Source organism: Maylandia zebra, linkage group LG22 (assembly GCF_041146795.1).
Source record: "Maylandia zebra isolate NMK-2024a linkage group LG22, Mzebra_GT3a, whole genome shotgun sequence".
Classification (NCBI taxonomy): Eukaryota; Metazoa; Chordata; class Actinopteri; order Cichliformes; family Cichlidae; genus Maylandia; species Maylandia zebra.
The window spans coordinates 11,852,487-11,866,503 of record NC_135187.1 but is presented as its reverse complement, the minus strand read 5'-3'; the positions used below and the strand labels follow the sequence as shown (position 1 = coordinate 11,866,503).

The following is a 14,017-nucleotide window of genomic DNA, read 5'->3' as shown; positions in this document are numbered from 1 at the left end:
TGTTTAAAGAACAAACATTATCCTCTCGTTTTTAATGGATATGAATGAGTGCATGGATGGAGAAGTGCGTGCACGTATTTGTCTTGTCTCACCATCTTGTACTCCTTCCATGTTCTCTGGAAGTCCACGCTGCCATCTTCTCTGCGCTGGATGACTGTCCATCCGCCACCGGCTGTTTCCATTCTGCAGTAGACCTATGCAATGTTAAAAGGACAGAAAGGGAGGGTTGGAAAGTACTGTGTATGAAGGTGATAGAACACTGATAACACCCATAGGTCTTTGCATAGCCTGAAGATGTAACGTAACTACCAAACTAATGAATTCAACATTCAACATTTCAACTCTCAGCGGCATTTACAAACAGAGCAGGGTCACTTGGACAATTATTTGGTTCTAGACACTCCTTTCTCTTGCTTTCTCGATGAATCATCTTTGGGAATGCAATGTATCTAGGTCCTCTTCAAACTCAATCAGCGTCTCCTTATCCCTCAACAGCTCCCTCGAGATGTTCCTCATCAGTGGTCCTTGTTTCTGCAAAATCAAAGTGGAGGTCCAGGATGGACACATACCAGCAGACACCTGGGTGTAATGTGGCCCTTAACCCTTAACCTCAGTGTGTGTAAGCTGATAATGCAGTATTGGCACTCTATCTGCAGTGTTACTCTTTGTTTTGAGGCGGATACCCCGGGGTTTAGCGGAGAAGGTCTCTCACCTCAGCCAGACCACACAGCTGAACACACATGAACAAAGCCTGGGTATAATTAAAGCGGTAGCCCAGACAGAACCCTTCTTTTTAAGACTAGCTCTTCATGCATGCCAAACACACACACACATGCTATGACCATCCACTTTACAACCATCGCTAAAAGTATAGAATAGTATAAAATAATGTTTTTTTTAAATTAACTTAAATTTTTTCGATCTTTTATGCATAGCAAGTAACACACACAAAATAATTTTCAGTGCTGACATGAAGAACCCAGGCTAAAGACAGGTAGGCTAGCTATATTTCCTCAGCAGCTAGTTTTCCTATATAGCTCATTCTAAAAAGACAACTGTCTCGCCCTGTGGCAGCTGGGATAAGATCCAGCCCCGCTGCGACCCTGAACTGGATAAGCGGAAGGAAATGGATTGATAGATGTAAAAAAACAGACTTTTCAAACTTGGTTTGTTTGAACAAAATTAGCAGATCTCTCAGTAATACACCATGGAAGTCGACAGGACATCTTCCAGCCAAAAAGACGTCAGACGCTTCTATGGGAGCTATCCACCCAGAGGCTTGAAGCTTAGATAGCCTACTGTTTAACAAATATCCTCCATAGTTTCCTCATCTTTCGTGGAGACTGGAATAATAAACAACAGCTCAAGTAACATTATACATTAAAATGCTGTGTGAATTTAAATTTCAAAAGGAGATTAGCCAAACAGCTATGAACAGAAATTCGCACACAAACTCCCTAAGTCATGAAATCATCGCTCTCATCAATCAGAGAACGTAGCCAAGTTGGCCAAGGGCTCACTCAAAGGGAAAAGCTGGGTTTCTCTCTTAGATTAGTTATATTTGGTGCCATAACAGATAAATACACTTCAGTTAAATTCAATAGCGTAGATGTGAAATACATACACACACATACCTTTGTCACCATGCTCAGCAGTGTGGTGTCCTGTTTCGCACCTAACCTCCCTAGTAAACTCCTGAACTCTCAGAGCTGCCAAATGTATTTTTAGCTTTCAATATTTCCGCAGCAGCTAGCACTCATCATTGACACTCATCATTGGCTAATATCCCACGGGTTGGTTTTAGCTCATGCAGAGAAAGCGGAGTCCAATATTTATAAAAAACCAAGTCAAACCCTGTAAATTCACTATAAAAATGCTCCTCAGAGGTGACGAAAGCTGAGATATTTTCACATTACAGAGAAATGCTGGCTGCATGATATCACGGCTTCCCACCTTTTTGGTCTCCTGTGCATTAACGTGGATGGTGTAGACGCCATTCTTATGGAAACCAGCCTGGTACAGGTCGGCACAGTCCCGAAACCTCTTCTCTTCTTCCATGACCTTTGTACTGTTAGGAACAACTGCAGATACACAAGAAATTCGTCATGTTTTTGTCTGCATAACCTCAATGAGTGAAAATTCTCTGGAAAACACTAGGTTACGTCATATTTGACTGAAGTTTACAATTAAAGCCATTTGTTTAACATATGTGGTGTTCAAAAGTTGAAAAATAAAATCTCAAAACCTCCAAAACTCGACAATTCTCTTACTTGCTTAATGAGGAAAACAAAGAAATTTGGAAATGACAGGACTGCTGGATGTGAAAAATGAACGACTTCCTGCCTGGTTGTGTGACAGGTTAAGGAAGTCTTATATGAGCTGTGGAGTGAGCTTGGACAGTTGTTTCCACATGCTTCCCATTTTTACACTGAGCTCACTCCAGCTCCATAAAAATGTACAAACGTGAGTTTACTTATCTTCTAATCTCACTCCATGCAGTAAAAAAATATTAACTAATCCTTCTTGAAGTCTCAAACAATTAAAGCACATTTTTTTTATCACTTGAACGCCACAAAATGTGCAACCTCTTGTATCTTAAAAGTAGAGTTTAATAAGAATCACAAATTGGCACCAAACCCGTAGCTGATACAATCTGCAATATTTCAGATCTACATATTTCACAGGGGGAAGAAAAAAGATAATAAAATTCTCACTGCGAGCGTAACCACCAGATCAACTTTTAGAGCAACCAATTCATTTGCAGCACAGAGGTGATCATTGCTGGATATTTTCACACTCTGAGAGAAGGCTTTAGACTGTGACAGACCAGCTGCATCCATTTCCATCTGCTGATAATTATGGCAGCGTTATTTTGAAACCAAGCAAGGGGGTAAGGACAAAATACTACAAGCTATAAATTTCAAGTTCCTGTTATAACAAGTGGTTTTTATTTACTTTCCAAGCCATACTATATTGGTGGAAATACCTTCCGATTCTCTCTCCTCGCTGTCCCTGCCTTTCGCCTCTCATAGAAGGGGGTTGGTCTCAGTTTTCACACCACTGTTTTTTATTGTTGAAACGGTTGAGTCAAAGAAAATGTCAGGCAAAAGTGAAATGTGTCAGTGATCCTTTGATCCGCCCCACCCCCTCTCCTGGATGCAGAACTTCTCAGCAGAAGCAGGCTGCTTAGTTGGGCGTAGTATTGGAACATTTTGACAAGGTATTGAGTGTCGGCAACAAGAATCCCCCGCTGTGACAGGTTGACGGAGTGGACCCTTGCTCTGCAGACTCTAATACAACAAAGAACGGCCCTGTCGGGTGGTAATTGACCCCAAGCTGGCAGACAGCGGGACACATTTTAGAGGCCTGAAAGATCACTGTCAGAGGGGAGCTTTCTGGTATTCAATCTGTAACAGCGTGGACAATTATTTCACAATTGCCTTTGACATCTACCCTGGTGGAAGAAGACTGTCTGCTGAGGGGACCGGACCCTCCAGCTTCATAGTGGCTCCCTTGAACAGCTTGCTGCCCAGCTTTACAAATATTATTTATGTCCCAATATTTATTTACCAAAAAATATTTTGTGGTTCAGCTGGGACTCGTATTCAGCAGGGGGTTCATGTGAAAAGACCAGCAGGGCTTGGGTGTTTGCATAAATCAGGATCCTTGCCAAATGAGCCCAAATACTTGAACTAGGAAGGTTGAATAAAGGAGCTAAATGGACTACCACAGAAATCCCTGCTCCCATGCGACTATAATCAGTCCTCAGTGCCATTGAGAGTTAAAGTGATTGCAAGCGAATTTCTTTATTTTGCGTACTTGCAGATCAAGCATGAAACACACAAAAAACGATGCCAAGTCCTTCCCACAACACATTTACCGTAATGCAGTGATGATTAATAATTGCCCTTGTGATTTATTACAACATGATTTACTTTTGTCCTATTTTTGGATCTCAGAAATCGCATAGCAAAGTATTAAAATCCTATCCCTTCCCTTTGCCAGATACTTGTCAAGTTGATGAACACGATGCTATTTATATTCAAGGTCAACTAGACCCAAGCTGGGTCTCTAATGAACGAATGCAAGTAACAGAAATCTTAACAGACTTCAAAGAGAAATTGGAAGCAAGGTACTGTATAAAAATACTAGAGCATGTGTGCCCAGGACAGTGTAGAAAAATCATTTAAAATAAATCATTAAATATAAAAAAAAGAACTGACAATGTAACGGGGTAAAACGGTCTACAGAATGTCAAACAGGGAATTGAGGGTAATATATAAGGAGGGTCACTGGTATCGTGAAAATGTTTTGGGTTCTCTCACTTTTATATCAACTATATCTCTTGAAAAAGTACACATAACACGTACACGTGATTTGCTTTTGGATATTCCTTCCATAGAAGGTATACTACATGCAAACCATGTTTTAGCGATACTCAACTCTTTATACTCAACATTCCTATCAACATTTACATGATTTGCCAAATTTTCGCCACCAATAGCTAAATCATTCTTTTACTTTGATGTTTTTTATGTTTGGGCTTCAAACGCCATTTGGTTGATGCTTGTAAAAGGGTTAGAGGTTATTGTGTTCTAGTTAACGAGAGAAAAAAAGTCTGACTTCTAAACTAAAGCCATTCTCCCTTCTCTAACCTGAACCAAGTGTTACCGCAACCTAAATCATTGGAGGAAAACGACACAAACCCAAGTCTCTGGTGCCAAACAAAGTTCATGGACTGGAAAGCGGCTTTGTTTTGAAATATTTACCGTACCAAATACTTTTCTTTTCATGACACAATTCTTTATGCAAGGCCTCTAGTGGGGACATGTGCCGTCTATGTAATCTTTTTAGTTTTATTATGTAGAACAATTTAGAATGCTCGCTAATTGTAATTTGTAGCTTAAATGTATAAAATTGCAAACTTTAGCTTAATAAATATCAGAATAAAATATGCAGTTTTACCCTTATACGTACAACAACAGCGTGTTTGATCGCTACAAAGAAATTAAATATTTCGGTTGCACCCTTAGAAAATGCAGCAGAGTTATCCCTACTTTTGGATAGGTTATTCAGGTGGATGGAAATAACTGCACACACTTTACAACCAGCCAGTGAAGCATGAAAACAATCGCGTGCAGCAAATTTGGTCTGGAGCGTCTAACGAAGTGGTTTACCATGCTCTTTTTTTTAGGACATTACACAGAGAAAAGGCCATGTTTTTTAGGCATTGCATGGAACCTTAAAATAATTATATTCTGACTAAGCAGCTGTAAAAATGATGAATGTCATTCATTTAGTTGGATAATAGAACACTGTAAAACAAAATCACATTTAGCAGCCAGATTTTTTTTTTAGCACAGTGTTCCAAAGCTGAGGTCAGGTATTGTTCATAACAATGTGTGGCTCAGTGCTCTCTAATGAGGTTCGAGTAATGATTGCAACCTATATAAGAAATCCACTGCAGCATCTGGTCATTCTGAAAATATCTCCCTGGCCTCACTTTGCATAGCAACAGCTGAAACACACACTGGAAACTTCAATTTTAGGAAAAGCAAGCGATGGACAGCTGGTGGGAAAGAGTCTTTTTTTAAATTTAGGGCTTTTTGTAAGCATCTGTCAGTTTCCCTGCACTCAAAGATGATTTGAGGCCACGTTTTAAAGGAAGTGCTCAGGCTCCATTTCCAAACAAGAAGTTATTAACGCAAGCAGATGCCCCCCGATGGCATAAAATGCTAAATCTTCCCTCGAATGAAAACACTCATTTGTTTCTCAAACAAACTAAAGCCCCCCCCCTGAACATAGAAAAACAAGCTCTGCTTCTTCTGTGCTTTAAATGCTGCTGAAAAGCAGGCGCGGTGCATCAGATGACCAGTGAGCTCTACCAACTCCTTCACCTTCTTCAGACAGGGCTTCCCCCAGGAGCTATTACAGTTTGACTTATCTGGGCTGGGGTGAGGAAAGGGCAGACCTCTGACCTGCATGCCCGCCCCAACCTTCAACACCCCCTTGGAAGAGGAAAGGACCAACCACAGAGCAGCAGTGGCCATGTTCCATTTCTATCCCCTCTTATTAGGGTAGCCACCAATCATGGGCTGGGGGATGGGCTGGGATACCCTGCTCACCTAACCAACTCTAAAAATGCCACACATGGCACTGAGTTATATGCTATAAAATAATGATTACCAGAGAATTTAATCAATGTTGTTAAATTACAACAACAACAGCAAAACAGAGATCTACAAGTCTCACATCAAGACACGCATCTTAATATAAGGAATGTGCAGATGATCCATATGGCCCAGGCAGCCCAAAAGGGTCCCAAAAGACCTCCGGTAATTAAATGTAATATATACAAATCCAGACTAAGCATAGAGGCAGTCCGTGACCTTTTTCTGCATGGAACATTAAAATTACAAAAGTCAGCAGCATGATAAATACAAAGCATGTGTTAATCATGTGCAGCAGCTATCCGCTCATGACTCCTTCATCCTTTCAAGCCCTTGTTGTTTCCTGTCTGATGGGAAACGTCGAGAAGCACTGTGGGGTCTCGAGGCGTCTCTGCAGGAAATCCACAAATGGAAATGAGGTTACAACCATCCCCCCTGACACGGACTTGCATGTCAAATCTCCTGTGACCAAAGGGATTTTGGGCAAATGTTAGGATCAAGTAGGTTTTAATGTTTAAATGCCTGAGAAGGGGGTAAATGAGTTCACTGCGTTTGACCGAACAAGAAAGGTTGCATTGCTGTCGGGTCAAACATTAGGCCAAAAGGGAAATCCCTAGTCTCGTATTAACAGTGAGGGACCCAGAGGAATGAAATAAGCCAATTACTTCATGGACAGAGTCGTGTCTAACATCTCGCTGAAGCCGTGTACACGGACTTTATAAAATTAAAGCGTCAAAAGCGATTGTTGTGAAAAGTGCACCACGCTGGTTTACGAGAGCCACTAAATTGCTCTAATGGGAGCACATCGGGTTACAATAAGAAGCATGTTTCTTTCTTCATGCTGCTTTCAATGGTGCTCGGCATTATAGCTAGTGCATCCCTGTGTTACTCTGCATGGGGTAAGGTTTGTAGAACTGGTTTCATCATAATATCGCATGGATTGTCAAATCAAAGCTATTGTAACAGAAAGATCTGACCAGAGGAACTAAGTAATCCAAAACAGCTTGCTGCCTCACGGGTCAAACTTAACATAGCCAATCCACAAACTTTGCTTTTCACATTGTGGTTTGGCAAAGGTCAGTAAGCATCTTCTTGCGTTGGGGTCATCGGTGATGGGGGTAGAAAACATTTAGAGCAGTGCATGTCCGACCAATGGATGATTGACAAGTCTTAAAGAAACATAAATATAAACTTTTCTTCCCCATTATAGTCCAAGCCGGTGAATTCTGGACAGTCTTGATTTTTGCTTTAGGGTGAAACAAGAGTAAGAATTTAAAGTTAAGCAAGTGTCTATTTGAGGCTGTATTTACACACAGCAGTGGGTTGCCAGTCACAGGATCTCCCTGTACAACTCCTCCATCCTAGTCACTGTACACAGTGCAATACTTACACCCTTTTGCACATTCTCTACTGTGAAAACAAATAACAAAGTTTACAGTTTAGGGTAAAATGTCAATCATATATATTTAATCTCTGTAATATTCTGCATATTTATAGTTGAGCTGTTTGTATATATGTTAGAGCTATTTCTTACATTTTGTAACTTTATAATATATTGTATTATTTGATTTAATTCAGTTTGTTACTGTCCTTATTGTCTTATAATAATAATAATAATAATAATAATACATTTTATTTATAGGCACCTTTAAGACCCTCAAGGTCACCTTACAATACCACAGAACAGAAGCAACAATAAAATATAATAAAACAAAGCAAAATAAAATTTAAACATAAGGTAAATAAAAAAAAACAAGCATGAAGATATAAAATCAAGTATAAAAGCGGAGCACTGTAAAAATGGACTAAGACAGATCAGGTGTATGCAATTCTGAATAGATGGGTTTTGAGATGTGATTTAAAAGTGGTGAGACTACTAAAGGCTCTGAGTGTCATGGTAGTCAGAGCTGAAGAAGAGCGAAGTGAGTATGTATGGAGAAGATCAGATGAATATGGAGGAGCGAGGTTATGAAGTGCTTTAAAAGTAAGAAGCAGGATCTTGAAATTGACATGGAGGTGAACTGGAAGCCAATGGAGCTGTTTAAGAACGTTATATGTTCAGTGGATCTAATTCTGGATACAATATGAGCAGCTGTACTTTGAACTAACTGCAATTTATGGAGAGATTTATGAGGTAGACCATAAAGAAGAGAATTACAGTAATCTAAACGAGATGTGACAACAGCATTGACAAGTATGGTAGTTCTGTTTGGAGTGAGTGAAGTCGAAGGCGGTTAATATTAAGGAGAATAGGAAGACCGAGTGATATTATTTATATGTGCTGTGAAGGAAAAAGTGCTATCGAGGATGACACCAAGACTCTTGACCTGAGGGGAGGGTGTGACAACAGAATTATCAATGGATAATGAAACACTTCTTGTTGGGACTTTAGTCAGTTTTGATTTGGTGCCTGTTAAAATGAATTCTGTTTTATTGCTATTAGGTTTAAGAAGTTGGAGCAACTGTAACCACATAATTTGCTTAGGGATGAATAAAAAGTATTTCTCAAAGGTTTTTGCTCTCAGAATTCTTGACTTGTCTTCATCTACTTCTTTGGCACCACAGACCTCTCCTGTGTTGTCTGTTGTATCTTATATATATAGCACCATGGTTATGGAGGAACGCTGTCTCGCTTCATTGTGTACGGTACCATTGCACATGCTTGAAATGACAATAAACCCGCTTGACTTCACTAGACATCAAAGGATATGCTTTTCCAAGATGGCTACAGTGTAAAACAATATTTATGCTTTGAAACATTCCAAACTTTTACACATTTATGACTCCAGTTTGCTTACCTCCATCTTTAGAGCAGAGGTTGAGCAGGTTGTGGACAGTGTCCATCATCTCCTGCTGCTGTCTCTGCAGTGCCGTGCTGTTTCCTGTGGTCCGGCTCAGCTGGGCTTCCAGCTCTCTGATAACGCCGCTCTGCCTTCCCACGAGGTTTTGGAGACTTCCCTTTTCCTGCTTCAGTGTCTCTAACTCCTCACGGTGTCTCATCTCCATCTCTAACATCTTCTCCTCTAGGAAGCTGAGGGGAAAAGCAAAACGAAAGAGTTTATTATGGAACATGGTGAAGTTGTTAATTATTATTTCCTTCCAGGTCATCCAACGTCTCTGGAATTGCATTTGTTTTCACAGGATTTAAACTGATCCACAGTTGTTTGGCAGTTTATGCTTTAATCCTGCCTCTGATTTACTAGTTATGCAATACATATCAGTTTCATTTATTTGCAATTATGAGCAGGGATCAGGTGATTAAAACATATTTATTTAAATTTCTTCATATTTGACTTTTGGTTCCCACTGCGCCACCTATGACAGACACCCAAAGTAATTATAATCAACATGTGGCAATACTCCCCTCACTATCTCCCATGAGGTGATTAGAGAACTCCAATTCAGGAACTTTCCCTGACTAAAATACAAACAATGATGTCTGTAGGGTTAGTTGCCATGTTTTCCTCACACAGTATAAACATGTGCTTCATTGTTCACTTTGCAGGCCCATTTGAGGTAAGTGAATACGCTATTACGGAATCTGAGCTTTACAATCTAATACCTCAAAGATGATAGAAGTTGACATCAAATTCATAATCATATCCTCCCTGCAGTTATAAGATCGGTAAAGGAAATACATATGAGATTGAATAATGTCATAATTGCTTAAGCTTAGGAAAATTGCTCTCGGAAATCTATGTCCATAAGCTTCAAGCATAACTGAAGTCTGATTCACCAGAAACTATGCTTTCAAATGGCGATCTTTTTTTTTTTTTTAAGTGATTGTCTCAGTCTCTGCAGATATCGCAGTGAGACCTATGGACTGAAAAACTACATCATGTAACACAATCCCGCAGGACTAATCACTGTAAAGAACATGGTTTAGAGTTATGAAAACATATCCCACAGCAATATTTTAATTGCTTGATTTTGCAACAAATACAAAGTGGTCCAAAACGGAAAGCGAGGCTTCGTGGGGTTTAGTTGGATCTACTGAGCACGAAGAGAGTATGAGCTTCTTATCATTGCTGCTGTTTACATAACTAAATATTATTTTGGAAAATCTGCTAACAATGTCAGAGAGCGCTGGTAGTAAGCTTTTGATTTTGTTTATGCAATCATGCAGCAAACAGCAGCAGCGAGTGAAAAATGTTTAGTAAATTTGCTGGCCTTTCGCCCATCGATACATCATCTTTATTACCTCCGGTTTATCTTCGGTTGCCAGTCTGTATTGTGTATTGTGTGTTTACCTGTTCTTGTCATGCAGCTTGCTGATCTCATTGGTCTGGACCATTAATTGCTTCTCCAACTTGTTGGTTGAAAGAGAATTTTCCAGCAGCTGGATCTCAAGCCTTGATGTTTGATTCAGAACCTGCCACGGCAAAAAAATACGGAATACAAAAAATCAATATTATACTTTGTTAGTCCCAGTAATCATAAATCAGCAACAATGTAACAAAATGTAAGATAAACCAAAAGCACTTGAGAAAAAAAACAAAGCACTGTACATTCAAGCCACACATAAATCCCCAGCTTTGTTTTCATTTTGTCAAGCCTACACCTAGAACATGGGAATATGTAGAACATATTTATCTCTACTATGTTTATACTTAAAAAAAAATTGTGAGCAGTTATCGTTTTAGTGCTTTTGTAACCAATGACGTACACAATCTATTGCAATTTGCAGATTATTGCCCATAAAACAATAAAAATGAGCACAGCTTGGGTGAAAACCCATTAGGTGATTCAGTACGTTGAATAAATGAGCTAAAAATGACCCGTGCACTTACTTTTCATCACCTTTTACTCAAAGGTCAACTTTACTCAATTTTCAGTACCCAAAGTACTGAAAGTAATCGATAGGCATTCATACACCATCGTTATTGTCTTTGGCCAGTTTGCTTTTTCTTTTTAAGAAAAAATGTGTAAAATAGTTAGTGAAGCACAGGATATACCTACACAGTGTTATTATAACAATTCACTCAAATATGTAGGCATCTGAAAACATTCGAAAGCATTTTTTAAGCGTTACCTGAGTCTCAACATCAGTGAGCTTGCGTGTTTGTTCAGCAGTCTGAGAGAGGAGGTTGGTTCCCATTTCCAACATGGCTGCAGTGTGGTTGTGGACAGCACTCTGCTGCAGCTGAGCCATCTCTGTTTTCATACTCTCTTTGATGTAGTTCTCAATCTACAGAAAAAAAACAAGGAGAAAGAAGCAACAGATTTACACCCAAAAAAGAAGACAGTGGCATACTGACACTGGTGATTACTGACGGACATCCAGAATATACCATCCACTGTGTATGTGAGGATACACTCATATAAATGAAAAAAAATCCCAACATCTTCACCATCCAGGTTTCTTAAGTTTATCTAGAAAAATACACACATACTTTTTATTTCATATTACTTGAAAGGAACTCGATTGAAGAATGACCTTAGTTCATACAGGTGCACAAACATGCTGGTGGTTAGCTGATGCCTGAACAGATGAATAGATATTAGCCGAAGCTTGTCTGGATAGAAGTTTTTCCTCCTTATCTCCAAACTAGTCTGTGCTCCATAGCCAAACAAATGACAATACGGCGGTAAAGGTTTAGGTTCTCCTATAGATTAATTACATAGATCACCTGGATTAAGAATAAACTCTGTATTCTGTTATAATTAGGACATTTCATGTTTTTCTTTTGGTTTTTTAAACAGTGAAGAATATAAAGGTATGGATACAGGGTATAGGAATAATAGCAGGTAGCCAGAAATCCACCAAGAAACTTGTGTCCAACTGCGGCCACGCACAACTGGCTAAAATCTACGCACTTGGCTAAAAATCTGTCAGATACAAACAAGGAGAAATTATGCTACATGCTACAATGCATATACTTCACATACAGTTTATATTGGTGGGAATAACATTTTCAGAAGTGACAGAAATATCTTTTTTATCTGTTTGTATAATTCAATAGAAAACATTTATCCTGCAACTATTTCCAGTAAATGATTTGTATGCAGATAAAAAAAAAATAGACTTTTTTGCTTTCATAGCAAATAAATGAACTGCAATATTTTAATCAATCCAAGACTGATGGATAATAAAAGAGAACCGAGGCGGATCCCTGTTGCTCTTCAGCAGACATTGCCAGTTCTCAGCTATTGGTGTGGCTCTGCCAAGTTGAATTAAGCGTACAATGCAATATCCTCTGTTGGCGACAATATAGAAGTAAAATTAAACATTTTTGCAGGCTGGATTTCAGACATAATATGGCTTCATCTAGCTGTGAACTACACAAGACTGATATAAGTGTCACTTTTCATATAACCTCCAATGGTCTGGCGTCAAGACATAGAAAGAAAACAAGGAGTCTGGAATTTGCAAAGTTCTAATAATGATGGATTATTCTGGCTGATAATGAACCACAGACTATGACTGAGAAAAGGTGATCGGTAAATCTGGAACTCTATGGTTCGTGTGATGATTTCATACAATCATAGGCCCCGAGTCTCAGGGCAGTGAGAGGTTTGGCACAGCTTAAGTCATCTCAGGAAAAAAAAACGGTATTGAAGAGACAAATGACAGAAACCTAAGAACAGCTATCACTTCACGGTTTGTCTCAGTGTGGCTGAATCATGGCTGGACCTTGCGAGGGTCATAAGTGGAAAGTACCAAGGAGAAAAGAGATTATACAAACACGCCCATTCATGTAAAATCAGCACTTTGGAAGCTGTAAAATAGGTCTATGTGGGTGTTGGGTTATTTAGATGGTTTCTAACCTCGACTCCAGTTAAATGCAGTGTTTTTTCTTTTACTGACTACCAGCAGAAACTATTGTCGGCAGTAAAAGCAAATAGTTCTTTCCACTGCCGAGCTGAATTTGTGTCACTCAGCAGCAAGATTGGGATAGTGAAAAATGGGTGTATAACGAAAATGCAAAGGTTTTATTCTGCTAAGATAGAAAAAAAAACAGGGAATTAAAAAAAATGAATATTCAGCACAAATAATTTGGTTTAAGCCTTCACTCAGTGCTTATTGCTGTTTTAAATGTTCATTCAGTAGTAATGAGTAGTCACAGAGGCCTAGAAAGTGATTCCATGCAACTACCGTTTACTAGGGAAAAATATGTATTCCCTGATGAGTTGGTAAGTAGTTGCTCGAAGTTGCTGGCCTTCACTGGATGAAATCAATCACGAAGAAGGTGCTTAGCATTTACTCTCCAAATGACAGTGAAATTTGAAAAAGTCTAAGTAAAACTGGTGACCGTTTGCCTTCAAAGTCAAAGCTGTGCCTTACCACTGTAACCAACACATTCCAAAAGGTCCAACTTTTACTTTGAAGGTAACGGTCACTTTTTTCAGTTTGTTTGCACTTCTCTCACTACTGCTTGACGAGTACTTTGTGAGTATTTGCAGACAAGTTGGCGTCTTCCAAGCAAACTACTGGCGAACATGGAAACCAGCCAGCAACCCAGCAAGCCAGGACGTTTTTTTGGTGCAGCATCCTATACCTTTTTATCAACTTCCTCCATCAACCACTCAGCATCTTCCTGCACTTCTACCTAGTAGCTGGTGATTGGCAGAGGGGTCACTGATTGGTCTCTCAGCCTGTGTGAATGAGGCTTAGCAACTGGTTTCAAAGGAACTGCCACCAACCATTTAGCTGATACTCATTTTACCCTCACAACCAGTGGTTGCAAGATGGTCATCAACTGGTCTCTGTGCCTTTATGAGTGGGGCCTAAGATCTGATATACAGAGCGATCTAAAGAAACCATATTAACATTAAAGTGATTATATTAGCAGGGGCTTTTAAAGTTTTATATACTTTCAAGTGAAAAATATTACTTAGAGCTATGT

General features: G+C 39.4%; 1 protein-coding gene across 1 annotated transcript in view; it reads right to left on the bottom strand.

The window, feature by feature from the left end:
- The window catches only part of angpt1 (angiopoietin 1), a 62,900-nt gene that overhangs the window by 29,950 nt on the left and 18,933 nt on the right, over window positions 1–14,017 (bottom strand). The window contains exons 2-6 of the mRNA XM_004548943.4: window positions 11,203–11,358; window positions 10,421–10,542; window positions 8,969–9,201; window positions 1,954–2,081; window positions 93–194 (exon numbers count right to left, since the gene is read on the bottom strand). Of these exons, the coding sequence (XP_004549000.1) occupies window positions 93–194; window positions 1,954–2,081; window positions 8,969–9,201; window positions 10,421–10,542; window positions 11,203–11,358 (741 nt within the window). The remainder of the gene's footprint in view (window positions 1–92; window positions 195–1,953; window positions 2,082–8,968; window positions 9,202–10,420; window positions 10,543–11,202; window positions 11,359–14,017) is intronic.